Source organism: Fulmarus glacialis, unplaced genomic scaffold (assembly GCF_000690835.1).
Source record: "Fulmarus glacialis isolate BGI_N327 unplaced genomic scaffold, ASM69083v1 scaffold35415, whole genome shotgun sequence".
NCBI classification, from domain to species: domain Eukaryota; kingdom Metazoa; phylum Chordata; class Aves; order Procellariiformes; family Procellariidae; genus Fulmarus; species Fulmarus glacialis.
This window is the reverse complement of record NW_009214482.1, coordinates 3,802-25,262: the sequence shown is the minus strand read 5'-3', so window position 1 is coordinate 25,262 and position 21,461 is coordinate 3,802. Positions and strand designations below refer to the sequence as shown.

The following is a 21,461-nucleotide window of genomic DNA, read 5'->3' as shown; positions in this document are numbered from 1 at the left end:
AAGACAACAGACCTCTCCCAATCACACAGATGCAGGGAACCTCAGCCATTCTGTTTCTCCCCACAGCAACACCCTTTACCTGCCTATGAAGTATTGAGATGGAAAGAAGTGCTCAGAGAAGCCCTTCAGAACTCCCTCAACAAGTCCCACAAGCATGGACTTGTGTGATCAAACATGAGTTTCCTCTTGCCTTTAAAGAAATATACAAGACTGACATTCCTCTCATAGGGCTTTACAAGACTAGTAACTCCAATATCAACAGACAACCAGAGAAAAACATTGCTCAGTATCTATTCCTTGTCATCTATAAAAGTTTCAGAATCGGAATTCACTCGCATTCAGCATACACGTTTGTGTAAGCTCCCTGAAAAAAACAGCTTTGGTATTGCACAGAGCAAGGGACTAAGTTACATTTGATAACTAAACCAAAGAAAGAGATCAGAAGTTGCACCTGAAAATCTGGTTAAAGTATTGGTAATGCATATAATCCAAGAGTATCAATTTAATTTCAAATAAGATTATCATGTTTTCCCACTCACTACCAAGCAGGCCAGCAGTGTAAGAAAACCACTGAAGATCCAAAAACAGTCTACGGGTTTTCAGCCTGTAAGAAAATCACTAAGAAAGCATTGATTTGGTTCTGAAGACTCAGAAAGCTATGAGAGAATTGGACATGACTCCTGTAGAGAGACTCAAGGGTATAGCATGAGCAGACTGGATGGAACAGCCTGTACCACAAAGGTTTCTGCAGAAGTTTGTAATTATTTTTAATATTCATGTTCATTGTGGGGTGGAGAGAAAGTAAGGGGGGGGGGGAGGCATTACTGAGTACAAATAGACATGGAATGCTTGTCTGAGTGCAAGTTAAGGGAAACATACTGATACAAACTTGATTACCCATCAAATCCTCATTTTATTTTACAACATTTATTGAAGTAAACTTTTAACAGGAAACAAGCAACATGCGTATGTAGCCAGTGTACTGGCCTTCAGGCAGCTGCCACAGAACAAGCTGTGGAACCAAGCTAATTTCATTTTTTTCTGTGCTGAACTACACAAATGCAAATGGAAGAAATTTTAGGAAAAAATCCAGGAAATTAAGGTTCCCCAACCACTTGAACTTAGCTCCGCAACAAGGTGAGCTATATTTGCTATTTAGCAAACTAAATACTTCATGGCAAATTTGCAAAGGTGGTTATTCCCACATTATAAAGAAACTGAAATAAGAGGCTATGAGAGAGGATGCTGTTGAACCCTGCTGTCTGCAGGGAAAATGCTGTGTTGTTCCCTTTAAAGCACATATCCACATACAGGAAGCACAGGCAGCTGGATCAGCACACTACTGAAAACTGGTTTGGACACACATCTTAGAGAGGGTAAATGATTTCCAGCCTTAATGATTCTACGATTTGAAGACAGATGTCACAGTAGGGATAAAGAGATGGTTTCTAGAAGCAAACCAGTAAGAAACACCCACGTAGCATGTTCAAGAACCTTACAGGTGATGAGCATTTAAAAGGGAAGGGAAGTAGCACACTCTGCTTATTCCATTCAGTGCTTTCCCTCATCATTACCATAGGCTTTGTAGCATGTTAATAAGAGTCAAATTTTCTCAATTTGACAAGAACACATTTGTGGTAGAGGTCTCAGAACAGACCAAGCCAAGATTTTAAAATTTAAACTATACAAGTCATTTAAGAAGTAATGAAGCTTTTAATACGGGGTATACTTTTAATACTTCTAATACTTCTAATACTTTTAATACAACTAATACATTAGTTGCATAGCTCCAAAAGACTGTCTTGCTGCAGTCCAACGCATCTCCCCATAGATGCATAACCATCACTGGGTGTGGACAGAGACACGCTGACTTGCTAATACAAACATTGGTCACTGTCTTGTAAAGGAAGGAATTTGCCAGTTGTTTCCTCAAAAACCCTGTGTGCTGAGGATTAGGTCCAGCTGTCATTCCCAGACAACATTGTACAAAGAGCAGAGCACCATGCTATAGCAATAACTTCGGTATGTGTTTATCATGTGCAAATTTCTAGACCTGTTTATCTATACCCCTCTGAGAAAACAGGGCACTGTGTTCTCTACAATATCCTGGACACTAAAACAGATCATAATTATCCAAAATACTTGGAAGCAGTTCCAGGGTACATCAAGAGAGAGAAGATGAGCTTAGTATGCTAAGCCTCATGTTCTTTTCATTGAATTGTTCCCGTTTCCCAGGCACATTTTGTTAACTACAAAAAGCTACACTTTCAAAATACTCAGTACCAGTGCTGGGGTCAGGTGCAAGGGAGATGTCGGATCAAGGTGTAAGTGCAAAAGAAAGAGAGATTAAGAAACATGGCTTTACTTTCCAGAGAAGCTGAATTACACCTTAGACTACAGCCAAAATGATCTCAAAAAATAACACAAGCTATATTTTAGAAATAAATGTCCTTCCATGGGCAATAAGCAGCAAAGATTTTCAAAGAGACTTTTGAAGTTAAAAAAACTCTGACTGGGGGGGTGGTGGTTGTTTTTTTTAAACTACTGTGTTAGCTACATTGTATAGTACTTCAGCTTGAAAAATGAAGGTAGTGTGTTTCATTATTGTTTTCACTAGTTCATTTTCTGGTTGGTTTGGATTTAAGAGATCCATTTCAATATTTTCTATCGTATTTCTAAATGTCACTCTGTGCAAACCAGATATTAGTGACATGAGTTATGAACTTCAGGAAGGTGAAAAATATGGGCATTGCCAGAAGCTAGTGAAGACAATATTCTGACCGGTAGTTGGACTCCATGTACAGGATGAACAAAAGATGACACAGTTCCTTCCTTCAGGGTCCTGATACCTAATCTGGGTGTCTGAAAAATGAAACTTAGAGGGTATGAATGCACACGAACAAGCCAGAAGGAAGTAATTTTCTGATAGTTCCGCTGCACAAAACCCAAATCATATCTGTTGTTCTTAACTCTCCACCACTTCACGGATAAACAGGAAAGCAGGATTTGACACAATAAGTACATTTTATGTATTGCTGCATGAGTTATTCATTTCATTAAATCAAATAAGGTATTTGTAAAAGAAATACATTAGAGAATCAGAAAGCATTCCATTTCTTTAAAAGAAGTATTTGAAAGATGATTTCCAGATAAGTGAGAGGTAAGTGAAATTGACTGGGCAGACAAATACAAGTGTGAAAATCATGAGACTGGCTACTTCCACAGCAACACAAGCAGCAGCATTTGTTGAGTTAACATAACTTCTGTTAAAGCTGTGTTACGTTACTCCATTGAAATAATTTTGAACATGCAACACAACTCCCAGCACAACTCTATCTTCTAATCACTGTCATAACAACATGTATTACCAAATAGTAAGCACATTGAGAGAATAAAAATTGCAAAAACTACTCTGTGAGGCATCCTTACAAGCTATTGGTTCTTTGGGTTCAAACATGAAGATTCGCACACTACAGAGGCTAAAAAGGAACAACAGATTAGAGGGGAAACATAATACAGTATTTCACTGTAATTTGCCAAATGTCAGAGCATAAACTGATCAGATCTGTTCTGATACTGAACACAACCAAGATCTTGTAACATTGCTTCCCCAAAAATCACTGCATAATAAGCCACTGTCATTATTTTTAAGTTATGTGATATAAGTCCTAACACGTGTCTACTTTAAAGAAAAATTTAGTCTTTACTGAAGCAAAGCACTCAGTAGTGAAAAACTGAAACATGCTTCCAAATGTAGTTAAACAAAGATTGAGGTGATAAGTCAATCATGAATCTTAACCTAAAAAGTATAGTTAAAGGCCATTTAGAACAGCAATACTTCTCTAGTCTTGATAAGGTGAAAATTCAAGAAAGGTGAAACAGCAGCAGGTCTCATTCTGAGGTGATAAGTCAATCATGAATCTTAACCTAAAAAGTATAGTTAAAGGCCATTTAGAACAGCAATACTTCTCTAGTCTTGATAAGGTGAAAATTCAACAGCAGCATGTCTCATTCAAGGATATTTCAAAATTTAGCATCATGTGGTTGTCCATGGGCACTACCTCTTGTACAGAAACACTGGCATTTCTTAACAGAACAGCCTTGTCATGATTTTTCATGACTACCTCACTGACCATGGCACAATTTTCCATTTCCATCTACTTGCTTAAAAAAATTCTGTAAACACATTTTTTTCCTGGGTCATGCAAGGTAACAGGATTTAAGTGTATCTGGAGAAAAGAAGCAGCAAAGTATGCTACAAAGCAGGATTAAAAAGAAAAAAAGAGGTTACTAGGGAAAAAGTTACTTATTAGCACTATAGCTCAGGCCAACTGATGGGGTCTGAATGCTACTTGTGTCCAGAACACTGAATCAGACTGCTGGTGTAACATGGAAAAGAGGCAGGTCAAACAAAGCCAAACCCAAACCTCCAAATCACTTGGACAGTGACTTGAAACTCATAGTTCAGATTAAGCCCCTTCTCCACAGCAGCAGATTTTGCCACAGAAGTAAACCACAAAACAGAATTTCATATGAATTATATGTAATCCTCTATAATTTGAGTATCTTGCATTCTCACACACAGAGTATCAATTGGGCACATGGAGCAATGACACCTTCATCTTCAAAGGTTTATCATGAAGGGGAGCTTAAAACACTAAATTTTAGCCACCAAAACAGATCTCAATACACAAAATACACAGTTAAGAGTGGGTCAGCTTTCAGGAACCAGATCTTGCTAGTGTGCTGTGTAAAACCAAGCATTACACTGATTATTTCAAACAAATTAGAAGACAGACTAACCTGTGGCTTAAAAAGAAACTTTGTGGAGTCAGGTCAAAACCTCAGGCGGTAGCAAAGAAAAGACAAACAAAAAAGGCCAAAGATTAAGCGTGAGAGGATAAATTAGTAGTAGAAGGAAAAGGAGCAAAAACATGTTAAGAGGAATTGGCATTACACTTCTTCCAAAAATGCAATATTGCTGTGCTCATCTTATTTCTGAGATACACAGAAATAGTTAGTAGTTATCTGCATCACTCCAGTTTAAAGCAAGCTACAAAAAAAGAAAAGCAATGGATTGCAAATGAGCATCCCACTATTTTGGGAAAACTTAATGATCTTGATCTCCCAAGAGATTCAGTTCCACTGCTTTAGAATCAGCGCTGCCTAGTCCTTTTTCCTTTATTGAACATAAGTTTAGTTTAAGTTTGTTTGAAAAGAGAACTAATATAACTTGATGATGTGGCAACAAACTGGAAAAATGTATATGTTTTCATCATAGATATTACCAAAGAATGTACACGATACAAAGATTTACTTCTTACACCTAACTATCACTGAACCAGGAGTAACTTGTTATAAAATTAACTGCTGTTTAGACAATTAATTCTAATTAGTAGTATTAAAGGCATTCACATACTTATTTACTCATGAGGTGGAAGGGTTAGAAAAGAGTCTGTCCATAATATATTGATCCTCCTGGTGCTATGAAAAGAATGCTGAAAAGGCTTTAAATATTTCTAAGTTTATTAATAAAACTCACTTTTTCTATCAGAAGTAATTCTTTTACATAAAAAAAATACCAAGAACAGTACCTGTACCCATAAACAGCATGTTCGTTTACGCAAGAGCTAATGTTTCCTTTCGGTTACCAGAAACTTATTTGCCCACCTTTCAAAAAGAGGTTTTCTATGAATAGAGGCACTTACATCAAATAAAAACTGTTTTCCAGTTATATAATAAAATAAACACCAATTAGTCATTTTAGTCTGAGAAACTCAGTAAATTATAAAAATATTAATTTTATTCAAAGTTTTCTACAACATTTTAAGTTATACTAGTTCATACTTGTAACAGCAGGTTAGTAGCAGTTAAGTGATGAACTGCAATTATACTTTGTTGTGGAAGTGTTACAGACAAGACAGTTTAACATTAAATAGTTTAATAGCAAGTATTCAACAAACCAATGAGTTAGAGACAAACTTTGCCCTCTGAGAAGCTAAATGAAAAAGCACAATAAAGCTTACAGAACTTAGCTCGTACAATTTGCCTTGAAGGCGGTAGATTGGTTCCCTGAAATAGCAAATTGCAAAAATGAAGTTTTATTTCAGAAACATTTTCTCATTCTTTTCAACTCCAAACAATTAACTTACAAACATCTGTTTATTATCTTTAAAATAAAAGGTTCAGCAAAGTCCTTTATACCAAAAGTAATCAAGTTTCAACATTTAATTTAAAATCCCAAGCTTTTTCTCCACTTCTTTAGAGAGAGAACATTCACTTAATTAAAAAATCATTCATTTTATTTGTGTATTTTTGAAAAGTCAGATAATTGGTCGATTTTCCTTTTATGGGACACTGCAAAGTGATGACGGTTGTTGTGTTTGACACATGTTCCAGCACAGATAGATAAGAAGGAAATCTCTCCTCAAAGGGGAGAGACTAGTCTTTGAAGCCATTTCAGTGTTTAGACCTTTCAACTTTTTTCATTTTAATCCAAACCATATATTACATCAAAAACGCCACTCATGCTGGTCAGGCTGTGGGGGACCATCGCATCCAAGAAGTTAATGGATTATTTTAACTAACATCTCAAAAATAACTAGCAATTTCTTGGTGGGAGGAGGAGGTTGGATTTCTATCCCCAAAAAGACGAGTAAGTTTTCAAAAAATGCTAGAACTCTCATCTACAACAGCAGAATAGGAGACACTCTGAAATGTCAGGTGTATCACCTGAGGGATCTAAACTCAGTGGTCACATTTGAAAACCTTGACTTTTACCTCCTGAGCATTGTTTGACCAAATTGCACATGAAAACATCAGGAAGACATTCAATACTGGTAATTATTCATACAAAATTTCATTGTCTGATTTTTACTAGAATTTTTTATTTCCTTTTAAAGTATGTACTTATTCCATAACATTTTCTTTCTGTTTGAGACTTTGCAAAACCCTCAAAGTGAGCAGAAACTCTCAAAGTTGTAGCATTTTCATTATTTTCATCTCATATAAAAAAGAGGACTGATCCTGGGAAGTACTGAGCACCCCTGGCCCACACAAAAGCAAAGAAAGAAGCAAAGCTCAGGAGCACTTAGCATCTTGCAGAATCAATCCCATGTTCTTATGTGATAAAAAGAAACAAACAAGTAATTTCATTAATGAATCTCAGTGAAATTGCTAATTAAAATGAGACCATCAACCAGTTATTCTTTGTTTACTTTGAAAGAGACCTATGGTACATAGTCAACATCTTTGTGAAGTCAACTGAAAGTTTTCAGAAGAGGTAAAGGCAAATCCGCTTTTGCTTGCTGAATTGCCCCTTCACTGCTATTAAGCTGTGACCACGTAAAAACTAGTAAAATGACTATGACAAAGCACACACAAGCAAGTACTCACCAGCATTTTGGATTCTGAAATTCACAAGTTTGCAGTTAATGACAAAATACATTGATGTGTAACATGAAAGACTCAATACACTAGACGGCATGGGAGAGGAGACACTAACCAGCAGTGCAAGCAGTAGCAGAAATATTAAACAATAAATTATGATAACAATGAAAGTCAGGTGGCTCTGAAAAATTCAGTAAAACAAGGCGATGATGACGCATTTTATGTGTTTGAAGCAGAAAAGGTAAATGATACACTTACAACAAATAAATGCAGCCAAGAAAACCAAACAGCTTGGATTAACTTGCACATGCCATTATCCATTCTCTGTTAGGTGCCTACCTGATTTCCCACTGCACTTTTGTTAACCTGACTGCTTCTTTGTTGGGCACTAAGGGAAGCAGAGGAAAAGAGTTATACTGAAGAAACTCGAACTAAGCCAGTTCCCGAGGAATAGACTTTAGCAGTAATAGTTACTTCTGATCCCAGCACAGAAAGCTAGAGTAACAAAGAAACACAGAAAAATCATTGCATACATGTGCATATTTCAACTACTTTTTCTTACGATATAGGAATGCCTGCATATATTTGCCTGCTTAGGACATGCACAGCAGACAGCTCCTACTAATCATCTCCTTTGTAACAAGGAGATGTTTGATTGGTAAAGGTTACTAAAAGCACAGAGAAATTATGGCTCATGTGGGTAACTTTGGAAACATTAGCCTCTATAAATATTCAAAAGAGACAAAAAGCAAGCCATTTCTGTTATTTAGTGCCGTACAACAAAATCCTCCCCTGCTGGAGGCTTCTTAATAGCTTTGTCTTGACAGTTTGTTTTGGTTATTATTCTAATATTTATATGCACTTTGAGGGTGTAAATATAACTAATGGATGAAGCCATCACAAAGCCGGTTCAAAAAGCTGGAATCATATAAGAATAGAGCATATCTGAAATTAAACCATATTTAAAATATGCTCTATTCTTGAACTCTGGTAATCCCAGTTCCTGAAACAAAACACACTCCTGTCTCAAAAACATACAAGTTGCCATTAATTCTAAAAGCATTTGCATTACATGGTGGTTTGTACGTGTTAGGCCACAAAATTAAAATATTGCTGGAAAGAGGAAGAAAAGCGTTCAGAGAGCAGGCTTTGGCTACTCAAGCACCAGAGCGGCCACTGGTGACAGGAAGTTTTGTTTGGATTAGATTATACCATTTCACCAGGCATTGATTAACTGAAGAAAAAAGCTACAAACACTGCTTTGAAAGAGTAAGAAAGAAAGATGTGCTTGGATCACAGCCTATGGGCCAATCCTGCAACTGTTTTTTGCACAGCTGCTGTTTCAAAGAATTGCTGAAGCACCAAACTCAGCCCCATCCCAACTCTGATCCTGCCCTTCAGACCGTACTCAGCAGTCCACATGCTGTCCGTGACAAGATCCACAAGGATGTTTATTCCATGCACCTATTCACTGGGCTTAGCTCTCAATCATTCAGATCCTTTTGACCAAATAACACTGCAAGTCTCTGGCGCATCATCTGAGTTGCATAAGCTTTGGTGCATAAATTATGATTAAATAACGCGCACACAGAAAACACAGCACTAATCCCTCACCAATTCCAATGTGGTGTTTGAGAAACACACATGAGATGGCTTTAGAGAACCTAATTGCCACTCTTTTGGTCTGGTTTTGGTTTTTTCATTTTATTTTATTTTATCACCTTAGGAAAGCTAAGACCACTTAACAGCATACTAAGAAACCCACACCTTTTAGAAATAGCCCAGCAATTGGTCCTCTATTTACTGTTCTAAATACAAATTACTCACTATGTAGATTGAAGCATGTAGCTATGTCTAAGTTACACCAACTGGAAACAAACCCAATCCCTACATTTTACTACTTGTTCTGCTGAATGAGACAAACATTAATATTCTAAGATTTCACATTTTCATAACTATGCAAAGGTGTTCTAAATATTGGCATTCTTAAATCCTTCTCAAGTCAATTCACATCGCACTGTACCTGCCGCAGGCCCCGCAATGCTGCAAGGTAGTTTGAAATGTCTTGTGCTCTCGCTCTTATGAACAAGGTTCACGGAGTTACACTGATAAAACACTGCAGTCACATGAGACAACTGGCTAAAAGACTCAGCAAAAGAAAGGAAACACTAGGGAATCTGGGGAATCTGTAGTCCAGGATGTTTAGACACTGCAGAAGCCCATATGCTACCCAAAAATTATTTCCTTTTCCAGGTCAAACATACTTGCTATAACAATAACATGATTATAGTTTAAAATGTGTATTTTCTACTGTTCAGCTCATAAATTAATATATTTTACATTTTAAATTGTTCTTAGTTATCCAAGTTTTCTCTTCCAGTTGAGCACAAGTCAACAAAGATACTTCCCTTCCCATCAGTTTCAACCTATAGAAACACTTGCCTAAACTTATCAGTGAACTTAAGCAAAGAGCCGTTTGTTATCTGCTTATACTACATGCACAGCGGCTGGGGATTTGTAGATCTCAGCTGGCAAAAGAGGAAGCAGCTTTCCCAAGAAATTGAACTCGGGCATTGCAACTCCTTGGAAAAGACACAGCAGTGAGGACCACGGACTGAACTACAGGCCCCAGCTGCAGCATCCATGAGGGGAGTTTTTCCAGGGGAGAGAGATAATGAAATAGCTCCAGAGATACCTGGCACTCCAGAATCCAAGACTATAAAATATGGAAGGTTCCAACTTGACACAAGGAAAAGTTTTTTCACACTGAGGAGAGGCAAGCATTGGAACAGGCTGCACAGAGAGGCTGGAGAATCTCCGATTTTGGAAGTTTTCCAGATCTGATTGGACAAAGCCCTGAGTAACCTGGTCTGAACTCAGCATTGACCCTCCTCTGAGCAGGAGGTTGGACTATGTGACTTCCCAGGGTCACAACACACACCATGAATACATATGGAGTGTTTTTAGCAGGCTTTTTCCTGTCAGAAAAGGATGAAGAGAAGTAAATAGCAGGCAGGTTGTTATCTTGACCTCTAGAAGGCCAGCTACCATTCCTGCAACATCCTGTCATTTGTCAAGAGAACTGATATCTAGGACCTGCAAACAATTCTAGAGAAAGTTGCTCAAACCAAACACAAATAGTGCCTGGCTTTGCCTTCTCCCCTCTCAGCCTACTGAACTCCATGTTTTAAACCTTCAAGATATACTGCCAAAGATGCAGACCTTCCTTCACAGTGCTAACTAGAATAGGTCATAGTATAACACGTACTGTAATGCCAAACTTTGTTGCCAGCATCCCACATGGATGAAACCTGTTGTCATTCCAAACACTGTTATGGCAAATGTGGCATGAATATGGCTGAAGGAACATTTATTCTTCAAAGAGTGAAGACATCTTTAATGTTTTTACTAATGTCAAAATGTGGGTATGAAGTCCCTGAGGCACAAATTGCTGGAAGCTGAGAGAGAACATTCTGGAGAATATTCTCACAGCCTTTTCAATTAAGTGAGGAGAACGTCAAACCAGGCCCTGCAGGGCATTCTGCTACTATTATTCTCTACAGCCAAACAGCAGGCACACTTACAATTCAGTGACATCTATTACTCCGAGCAAAACTGTTTCACACGGAATCACAGCTCCCAAAATATGCATTAACAACAATGTGGAAAGACCACCAATATTATTCATTTCTGTGGTCCTAAAATGGATACAGTGAGGGCATCGGCTTGCCAAAGCTGCTTCCTGAGATGCATGTGATTCCAGACCAAGACATAAGCTTGAGCTTCAGTGAAACCAGGCTTGTGAACTGGGGTAAAAGAATCCCCTAACAAGTGGGGCAGGGTTCAACACTGTGTATATTGAGAAAGAGCATGCTCCTCCATGTTTGGGACTTTGCAGCTTGCATCTTCACTGTCACGCTTCAGGACTTGTGTTCTGAACTTAGTGGGGGAAGAGAAAAAAAAAACCCACAACCCACAAAACAAACCAAACAAACAAAAAAAAAAACCCACACCACAACCAAAAACTGACAGTGTCTGTATAACAAAGTCTCTATATACGTACTTTGCAAAGCCAATGAAGTCTTCGTGGTTGGTGTTGATGTAAGAAACCTGGATATCAATCAGCAGCAGCACCTATTAGAGGAGACAGGAGAGCAAAGAAAGGATAGGTAAGGTGGAAGAGAGAGATTGAGGAAAAGGAAGGGAGAAAAGAACAGAACTTTTGAGTTTTCTGCATTATTGAATATTGCTTTCATAATAGTTCAAGCCAAAAGCAACAATATTTTCTAAATCCCATTTCTAAATTTTCTGTTCATGTGCTTGTTTAATAAACTTGACTACAGAAGAGCTATTCCCTCTTCCTATTTTTTTCCTGACAGACCTCATTTTTCACTATCTTGGCCTTTGTCCACTTCATTAAGATCAATCAGACATGGCCAGAGAGAGTTTAATAACATAGATTCTAACTAATTTAATAACATAGATTCTAACTCTATGTTTTGCAAGTTAAGCAAAATTCTGTCTATTTGTAGCATTCCAGCCAAGCCAGCAAGAAACCCGAACCATAAACCTAAAATCAGGGTATCTAAATTTTCTTCAGGTACAAACAAAGAAGTGATAGGTAAGCCAGCCCTGGCCCAGAAAATGTACAGTCCAGATACTAAACAGCCATTCTGGTGCACACATCTGGCTTGAGAGATGGGCTAGTCAATGAAATAACAGAATGAATGGTTTGTGTACCTATCACTTGCCAGTCCTTCAATAGCCCAGATTCAAACTTGATAATCTAACTCGGCAAAGAACTTGCTAAGATATCAGATAAAGCTCACTCCCACCCTTGAACAGCTTCTTGAACATACATGAGACTGCACGTTCCCCCCTCTTTTCAGACTTCCATTTATCAGCAGGGAGCAAGGAAGAAACCTATTGCTACTAAATGGTAGCATTTAATCTCTTCAAAGTGTACAGAGTTATTTCTGTACAGTTCCTCAAATACAGCATCACTCCCAAATTCTTCACAATTTCCAGCAGATATTAGGTGCCTCACTCAGAGCAAAAGATAGTGGGGATTTGGGTCTAGCTCTTACGTCTGAAAATATCCTCACTAGTGTTTTGATTTATTAACGATAACTGCTAACAGCATAAATAATGATGTGAATATGTGACAATCACCTATTTGACCAATTCTTGGCATTTACAGAGAGCTGGTATTTCGTACTTTGTTCTGGGACATTGCCAGGTATGTGCACACAATGAAGAATGGAATAATAAGAAAAAAGTCTCAATTATTTAAATAACTTGTATCTCCTTCCAAATTTTGAAATAACTGAGTGTGCTAACTAGAACTCCCTGCAAGTACAAGCCCACCAAATACAATTTTTAAAAAATTATTTTTAAGACTCCATTCACAGCACAGATTAAAGGAAAAGAAGTAGGACACACCGTAAAGCTCTCTAGCTCGCACAGGATTAGAGAGCCAGGACTCCAGAACAACTTAGGAGCTCTGCTCTGCTCTAGCCTTCCTTCCCCAAATATTTCTCTTGTCACCCTCTGCACTCTCCAGACAATAATTTCTGCTTCCATTTCTACTGGATTTTCTCACACATAATCTAAGCTTTGAAATTTCCTGGATTTGGAGTGCTTAGCTGGGTGATTAATGTTCTAAACAAGTTTCTCTGAATTTTTTTTTTTTCTTTAACCTTTTTTAAACTTGAGGGAAAGCTTGTCACTCCTGCAAGAGTTCCAGTACAATTGCTCATAGGCCTCACTGTAATTAGAACATGGGATGGGTACGTTACAAAAAACTGGAAACAAAGTAGAAAAAAGGCTAGGTATTTCTGTGTGCATTTGTTTAATCATTAATCAATTTCCCACAAACAGCCATTGTGGCACAGCTAAGAAGATGGCACACTGTGGCACAAGCCAATGCTACTTTAAGACACCAATCCTAATCTTGAAAGACCAGATTAGGATTTTCTGTAACAATTCTAGTCTCCTCTGTCAAAGCTCAATGGTAGAGGAGCAATATCTCTCTCCCTCTAAAATGTGCAGCCTGCTGGGAAGACAAACAAACAAAAAAAAAAAAAAAAGGAAAAATCTTTCATTGTCTTATTGTACTTTGTATGTAAGTACTTTCCTCCTTCACACACTTCTCCAAACCATTAGATCTCCTATTTATTCTCACCTGATCCTTGGTCTTCTCTTCTCTTTCACGAATGTAGCTGGCAACAATTCTTTCTGTTTCCTCACACAACCTTGGATATGTTGCCAACTGAAAAGCAAAATTAATAGAAATTTACACCTGCAGAGTGGCTTCAGTAGAATACAAACAGGGGAGCCTCCACCTTTCCTGTTTGAAGACAGCAATTACTACAAATGCTTGGGCTAAAAGTTAACTACACTACAAAGCAAGCCTTACTTGCTATTAATGGTTATTTTTCAGAGAAACTGGAGAGACCTAAACCCTGGATTGTTTCTGTGCTTTTGCTCCATAGAACATTGAGGAAAAGACACTGTGGACATGTGAACCACAGTTTATCAGCCTTGGGGTGAGGATTCTCCATGCCTCTCTCTTCTACTGTGCCTAATTCCAGAGTGGCGCTTTAAATAATTTCCAAGTTTCTTGTTCTTTGAAGGCTCCACCTTGTGGCAGCATCTTTACATATCAATAACAATACTTAAAAAATGTGAACAGCAAAACACAACAGTAAATCTGGCCAATAGCACTGGGAAAAGAATCTGCACAATTAATTTAAGTGACATATCTTCCAAACTTTGACAAAAGTGAAAAAACCTGGAAAATCCACTCAAAGTATTGCAGTGAATCCGCTTCTCTATGATATTTGTCAAAAAGATTGTCACCCTTTCCTGTTTTAAGAAATGGCTCCTTTACCTGCTCATTGATACAAAAAAAAAATTGCATTATTCAGAAAAATGCAAAGGATGTGACAGGATATTTCTCAACAACTTCAGCACACCTTTGCTCACATCCCAGAACTGTTCCTGTACTTGCTGCTGTTAGGGTACCCTGCTCTCTGAGACACTGGGAAAGACAGATGAACAGAAGGTCAGACAATAAAAGTAGCCAGTTAGCTAAGAAGTCTACAAGAGTCAGTGGGATCTTCTAGAATATCACAGAGTAATGGGAGAAAAGAGAATTGAAAATCAGCAACTGTTAGTTGTCAATGCTCCAGACAAGTGAGTCTCAGTATTTACAGATGACAACTTTCCTATGAAGGTGAAAAGTGCGAGGAAAAAAAAAAGCTTCATACTAATATATCTGACATGCTTCCTTAGCCACAGCTGGGGGGGTGGGTGGGGTGTGAAGTCTGAGGTTTCATTCTAAGAGCATACACCAACCCAAGCACACACCTCAGGAAAACTATTCCCAAATACTCACAATAATGCTATGTTCAGTTTTGATGAACGTAATTCTTAATTTATTACACTTGCAGGATCTTGAGTTAGAAGTTTAATTGATGCACACAAATTTCACATCAGGAAGCTCAATGCTCAGCGGTTCTTTCCAGTTAAATGTTCAATATTTCTGTGCAGCAAGCTCATTCGTAAACACTAATGCAAGGATGTACAAATACAAAGGAGAAGTCTTCCTAGCTTTCCACTTCTAACTTCTTTACAGCTGGAGATCAGATGTTTTGGGGTTGTGTATGAAAAAAGCACAGGAGGAGTTGTGGGCCCACTACATTGCAAAGAACTGTGGTGCTACCCAGTACAGTTTCAATATAGAAAGAGCATTTTTCTCTCCTTGATAGACGTCTCTGAACACATTTGAGGCCTTTGCTCTAGAAAAGTTTCACTGTTTCTTCCTCTTATTAGCATCGGAAAAGAAAACTTTAAAGTACAATTTTTTTTTCTGATTTACACATCTGTGGAATTGCTGCCTACGTTCCATTTTCAGTACCAATGAAAACATGGTTTTAAAGAGGAAACTGAGGGCAACTCTTGACTCAAAAGAACTCCAATCATAAGGGGAATATATATATTCAAAACACAGGAATCAAAAACCGAACATTTCCAGCATTACATTGTCTTGAGAGTTTTGCAAAAGTTGTAATTACTTTAGAGAGTCTTGCTCTGTTCATCAAGTGACTAGATCAGAAATCTCTTATAATACCATAAAATGAAAGACAGGCTTTATATTATCTACTATACCTTTACATTATACTTATATTACCAGATCTATTTGCAAGTTACCTTTTTAGTACACTTCTTGACAGTGTTGATTAACTCTTGCATTACCAGATCCACACTTTTTAAGCAAGGTCCTTTCAGCTTGACTATCTGTTTTTTAACAATGGCTTCAAACGCCATATCTGGAGTAAACAAACCTGTTCTGTGGACATAAAAGAATATGTAAGACAGTAATAAAAACATCATGCAAGGAAGATTTTTTTTTACTGAATTGCTGATATCTTCATTTTCAGAGGCTTACAACTGAGTAATAACAATCCCTACACAGACAGACTTCCACAGAACTAAATTTGCTCCTTTCTCTAAAAAACAGTGTCACTGTGAGTAAGAATGTAAAAATAGAAACATGCCCCACTACTTGAAGATGACTGCGAGACTCTAAAGAGTACTGATATAATGCAGTAAAGCCTCTTCAGCAGCGCATCAAACCTTAGAGAAGGGATGAATGGCAGCTGCAGCCCTCTGTGCCCAATCACTTGCATAGCAAACCTGTAAGAATCCTATAGCTGCACTTTTCTCATCACTCACAACAGGAAATACAGTTCTGATACTCAGAGTCCTATATGGAGAATTTCACAGTTGATCACTGCAGGATATATGAACCTATATAACAGATAGCTCACAGAACCAGTTCTAAACAAATAGGCCTTACTTCTCTGTCAAACACTGCTTGCAAAGGTCTATCTTGGCAGATAAATTATATAAAAAAGCAAATTATAAAACCCCCCCCACACTATCAGTTCACTACCATAAATTGCTCATCAAGACCTTTCCATCAATAAGGCCAGAAAAGTTCAAATACTGCACCATGGCTACTAGAGTCAACCATTTGAGAATTTACTATACAAGTAATGCAAAGAACATTTTCCAAAAGACTAAGAACAACAAAGCTTGTAAGCAATGCTTTTGAAAGATATTATGTACTCACAACGGGGAGGGAGGGGCGGGGGGGAGGGGGGAAGGAGGAACCAAAACTACACAAAAGAAGAACCCAAGCTTTTTGGAATCTGTTCTATTGTCCAAAGAACAAAAAATGGGTATGCATCTGATAAAGTGTCCCTCCAAAATAGGCTGGTCAAAGTGAAATAATTAGGTCATTCCAAACCAAAAAATCAAATACCTCCTCTTCCCAAACCTAACAATATACTGCAGACACATCCACAAAGTGAAGCCTCAACCAACTCACTTGCAAATCAGTCATTTCAAGAAATGGTTGAGAATAAAGGGGAGTAAGATAGTGCAAGGAGTCTGCCACAACACAAGCTGAAAGTTTTTTTCCATATCAAGACACAAGTTTTTGCTCTAAAACTTACGACTTTTGAGGAACACAGGCTTAGTAGAATTGCAGACACTACCAGAAAAAAAGTAATTGATTTTGTCTGTAAAATAATTTTCCAGCATTTCTGGGTAAATTAAACCTCTTTGGGCAAACCAACTGTTTGGCCCAAAACAGCTACCTGAAAAACAGAAGTGTAAAGGAACGGAAGAAAAGAAGTCAGCTGCTGGGAGCAGTGCGTTAGTAACGAAGTCTAGCAGTCAATAGCCAGTGTGTCCACAGGTTAATAAGACCACACCCTCTATAATGTGACTGGGCTTGAAAACATAGGAGCACTTGCCTGATACCATGTATGTTCTTGATGGCATAACTTATTTCTCTCCGCAGTTCCTTCTCATTGAATTCCATCTAGAGGAACAAAAGCATATGAGATCATATTAGGGGAAGTTTTTAATAAAACAGAAAATACTACCTCTCCCAATATAACTGGAAGACAGACAAGTTCAACTGGCAAAATATTAATTTCTAATTACACTAAACAAAGCATAAGTATTTTAAAACATTTTAACACTAAGGCTACAGGCAGCAGTAAGGATTTTTGAAAATTATGCACCCTTCCATTCCAGATACACCAAAGTTGGAACAATTTTGCAGAGTTGATAGAGTAAGCCAGAAACAGGATTTGGAAGATGCGACTTTTTCTTTTAAGCCTGATCTCCTAAAGTGGTGCAACTTCTGTAATTATGGTCAGTTTATCCTTCCCTTCCCATTTTACTGTTTTTCAACCAAATTTAAGAGAGGAGTGGTCTCTGTTATGAAGTTATAAAGCTTTTCTTTAAGTTTCTTGAATGCTACCTAGCTGGAAGAGAAGTTAGTGTTGTCACAAACGAAAGAGTCATTACCTAAGCCCAACTGTCATCGGTTCTGTTGGACTGCTAGTTGACCTACCACATTTAAACCTTGGAACCAGCCACAACCCTGTCCAGTTCTTACCCAACTGAAAGTCAGGGGATGTCAAGGGAGTTGAACATAAAACAAGTGGAAAGGAAACTTAGGAAAAGTGTAAAAGAATGGGAACTAGAGATACAGTAGAATTCATGGTGAGGGGAAGCTGAAGTCACTGCAGTGAAAGAAAAATCAAAGAATATGTAACACAAATTCTAGGAAACCAGGTTTCATTAGTTTACACCCCACTGGACCTCCGTTTATTCTGTTACCCAAAGGATGTGTAAGCAAGAAAAGATGTTTCAAGAGGAGAAATGTTATCTCTAAACACCAAATTTGCTTCTGCTCCACCTCCAACTGTGAAAGTGTAGGACTGAAAGCTGACTTTGGTTTAATGCATTGAATACAGGAAGTAGAAAACACAGAAAATGGCTATTTTCCATAACTCTAATTTCAATAGGTACTAGCTACTTGAACACAACAACTTAAATTTACCAACTGTAGGTGTTTGCCTGCCCCATCTAACCAGAAGGAAGATACCATTTGTGATAAAACAATAAAAAAGCATGGAAAATAGTAAGAACTGGGACTAAATTATATTCTAACTCCTCTATTTCAGAATTCTTAGCATGTCCCAGTATCCAAAATTAGAAATGAAGCCAAATGTCTCAATCATAACTTCATGTAATTTCTTCCACAGTTAAGAGCATGTTCTTCCAATCAGACCTTATCTTGGCTTTACTACTATCAGTATGAACATAAGAATACATAAATAAAACACAAAGCACACCAACAAGGTGGATTAAATACCTTCACTAGTTCAAAAGGAAAACGTTCATGGAAAATACGATTGATTTTGGCACCTCCTGAAAGTTCTAGTGTATCAACCTGATCTCCTGATCCTTCGATCCTTTTTTCAAAGTCCACTGAAAACTGTTGTACCATCCTAAATTTCAAAGGAGGGGAGAAAAAAACCAAACACAACCATTTAAGCACGTCAACTACCAACTCTTACTTCAGTACTATGTGACTACTAGTGCCTATTAACACATGTTTAGGAATTCACAAAAGTATTTATAACAACAATTCATTCAGCCAAGCTGCCTATCCATAAAATCCGTACCTACACACACACACCACAGCCCTTCTCTCTTGCAGGACATAGCTCAGTACATTATTTTCTTTCTTCATAAATGTTGTATTTTTTTTTTAAATACTATTTATTAAACTGTATATTAAAGTCAGCTACAAATACAGCAGGGTACCAGGCTACATTCGTGTTTTATCAATGATCACAAAATTGTAAGCGCTACCATTATTTATTACATAAATTTTAAAATATATACTTTTTTTTTTTTTAGGAGAAGAAAGAGTGATAGCAGTCTTTTTAGTAGGATAAGCAAATAAAAGTCCTGACGTTTAAGTTATAATACTTACTGTATTTGAATAGAAAAGCACATCCGTATTTAGGTGCTGTTACAGAAAGCTCTGCTGTTGCAGAGCTCAATGGGGCAGACGACCGCAAGCAAAAATCTCCAATTTTATGGCAAAAGGTACCATTTGCGGAGAGCTTACTTCTTGACAATGACCCTTTGATCTTTCTAATATCTTTCAAAAAAGATACAGTCCAACAGCATGATGTGAATCAAGCCATTAAGCTGATCCAGTGCTGGAAAATTTGGAAGAGATTGCTAAGGAACTTACTTTCCCACACCAAAAAGCTAGCCCAAGAAGCAGTACTAATACGTCAATGTGGCAGCTGTCAGCACCACAAGCTCCAGCTTATTTAGTTGTGCTTAGACTTCTGCAGCAGGAGCATTTAGAAGAACGCACGTGAGAATTCCCCCAGTTATGGAAGATTCATGGATAGCTTTTTTTTTTTTTTTTTTTTTTAAAGTAAGTACAGGCATTTGGTCATAAAATTTGAAATGACAGATTCTGCCAGAGAGTAACATTGCATATCAACAGTACATATACCTCAGATACCTATATGGCCAAGTTAACAGAATTATAGAAAGAGTCTAAGTGTAGGGCCCCAGACTCTATTTTTGAAGAGGATTGCAGAAACTTAAGATCATTTTATGGGGTGAGGTGAGGCAGATTTATCTTTTTTCTTACATGTATTATGGAACTTGTTCTCAAGAATCAGAGGAAAGGGTTCTAGTTATGTTATTTTCCATACCCCAAAAGAAAAAGGGAAAGTGAGGAGAATTTTTACTGACAAAAGAAGTTAATTTCTCTTACAGCACCTACTTATAATGAAGGAATTTGAAAAAACTATGCAGAAAAGTATCAAGTAGGATGACTTAGGCTGAAATGGAATTCAATTCTTTTTCCTTTAGAACATGTTACAATAGTAGAACAAGCATGAGATACCAGCAACACCTAACAATTCACAACATTTCATATATGTGTTTCTAGCAGTTAAGTCACCAAATATACAGAGTGAAAAAAAACACCTATGTTGTACTGTCATGGAAGAGTCAAAGGTTTTTTGTTTTTGCAACCACAACATCTGCAGTAAAGTTATGAGGCACAGACTTCCGACTATTCTTTTGGACACAGTTGTTACGAAAACAAGGAGTAAATTGGAGTCTTCAGCTGGCTCAAGAAAGCCTCTCTAGTTCAGGTGACCATTTTCCCTTCTGAATTCCAGACTTTTAATTAAAGAATCAATCCTGCCCAAAACTTACGCATTTTCACAATCCAGTGCTATTACCATCTATCCTAGAGAAATGAGAAGGCTGAAAACCTTTGAAATCAGTCAGAGTAGGAACATGACAACAGTCATATAAGAGAGAAGAGCCAGGTACATTTTACATCTCTCTTTTTCTTCCTTTAGATGTTTCCTCTTCTAAGAGCTAAATTTTAATCGCATATGAACATAAAGTGGCTGCAGAGGCCTACAATTTGAGAGAGAGAGAGAGAGAGAGAGAGAGCGCGCGCGCGGGGGGCAGACTTTTCAGGTGAAGAGGTATGCAATACTGAGTATCAAGCATCCCCGGAAACAGATCAAGTAAGGAAGCTGCATGAAGTAAAGCAGCGGGCGCTAACTGGGCTGCTGACATCTGAAATGTCAGCATTGCCCTTTTTCCTTAGTGCTAAAACCACAATAAAGAAAGGGCTCTGATTCCACTTCCACTTGATTCAAAGTCAGATAAACAGTCATCTCTGTTCCATCACTTTACAACAGTGTTATCAAAGTCTCATCAGACAGACTTATTTTGTGGATGAGATCCAAACTGGACAGTGACTTCAGCAGTGAAAAAGCTTTCTAGTTCAGAACTTACGATAATAATGTAGCTCCAGAAATCGTTGCAATTCCTCCGACAAACAGCAGCAGTATTAAATTCATGACTTCTTGAGTGCAAAAGGGTCAGCATCTGCCACGTCAGTTTTAACACAAGCATGGGTGGCACATCACATTACCTATTTTGCTGCTAGTTGTCAGATGTCTGCTTAGAGAGGCAAACCGCTAGAAAGACGTTTTCACCTACCCCAATACACTATCACTTGAACATAAAAATGGCTGCACTACAGCAGAACAAAAGCCATATCATGACAGTCACCAACAATAAGTGCCTAGGAGAAGAGAGCAAGCACACAGTAATATTTCTCCAGAATACTCTGTTGGCCTCAA

At 37.8% G+C, this 21,461-nt stretch overlaps 1 protein-coding gene across 1 annotated transcript in view; it reads right to left on the bottom strand.

Moving 5' to 3' along the window:
• LOC104077364 (dynamin-3) overlaps positions 1–21,461 on the bottom strand; it is a gene marked incomplete at both ends in the record, with an annotated part of 83,446 nt that overhangs the window by 58,413 nt on the left and 3,572 nt on the right. Inside the window, 7 exons of the mRNA XM_009578566.1 lie at positions 4,804–4,809; positions 7,729–7,777; positions 11,453–11,523; positions 13,574–13,660; positions 15,604–15,742; positions 17,217–17,284; positions 18,632–18,767. Coding sequence (XP_009576861.1) covers positions 4,804–4,809; positions 7,729–7,777; positions 11,453–11,523; positions 13,574–13,660; positions 15,604–15,742; positions 17,217–17,284; positions 18,632–18,767 — 556 coding nt within the window. The remainder of the gene's footprint in view (positions 1–4,803; positions 4,810–7,728; positions 7,778–11,452; positions 11,524–13,573; positions 13,661–15,603; positions 15,743–17,216; positions 17,285–18,631; positions 18,768–21,461) is intronic.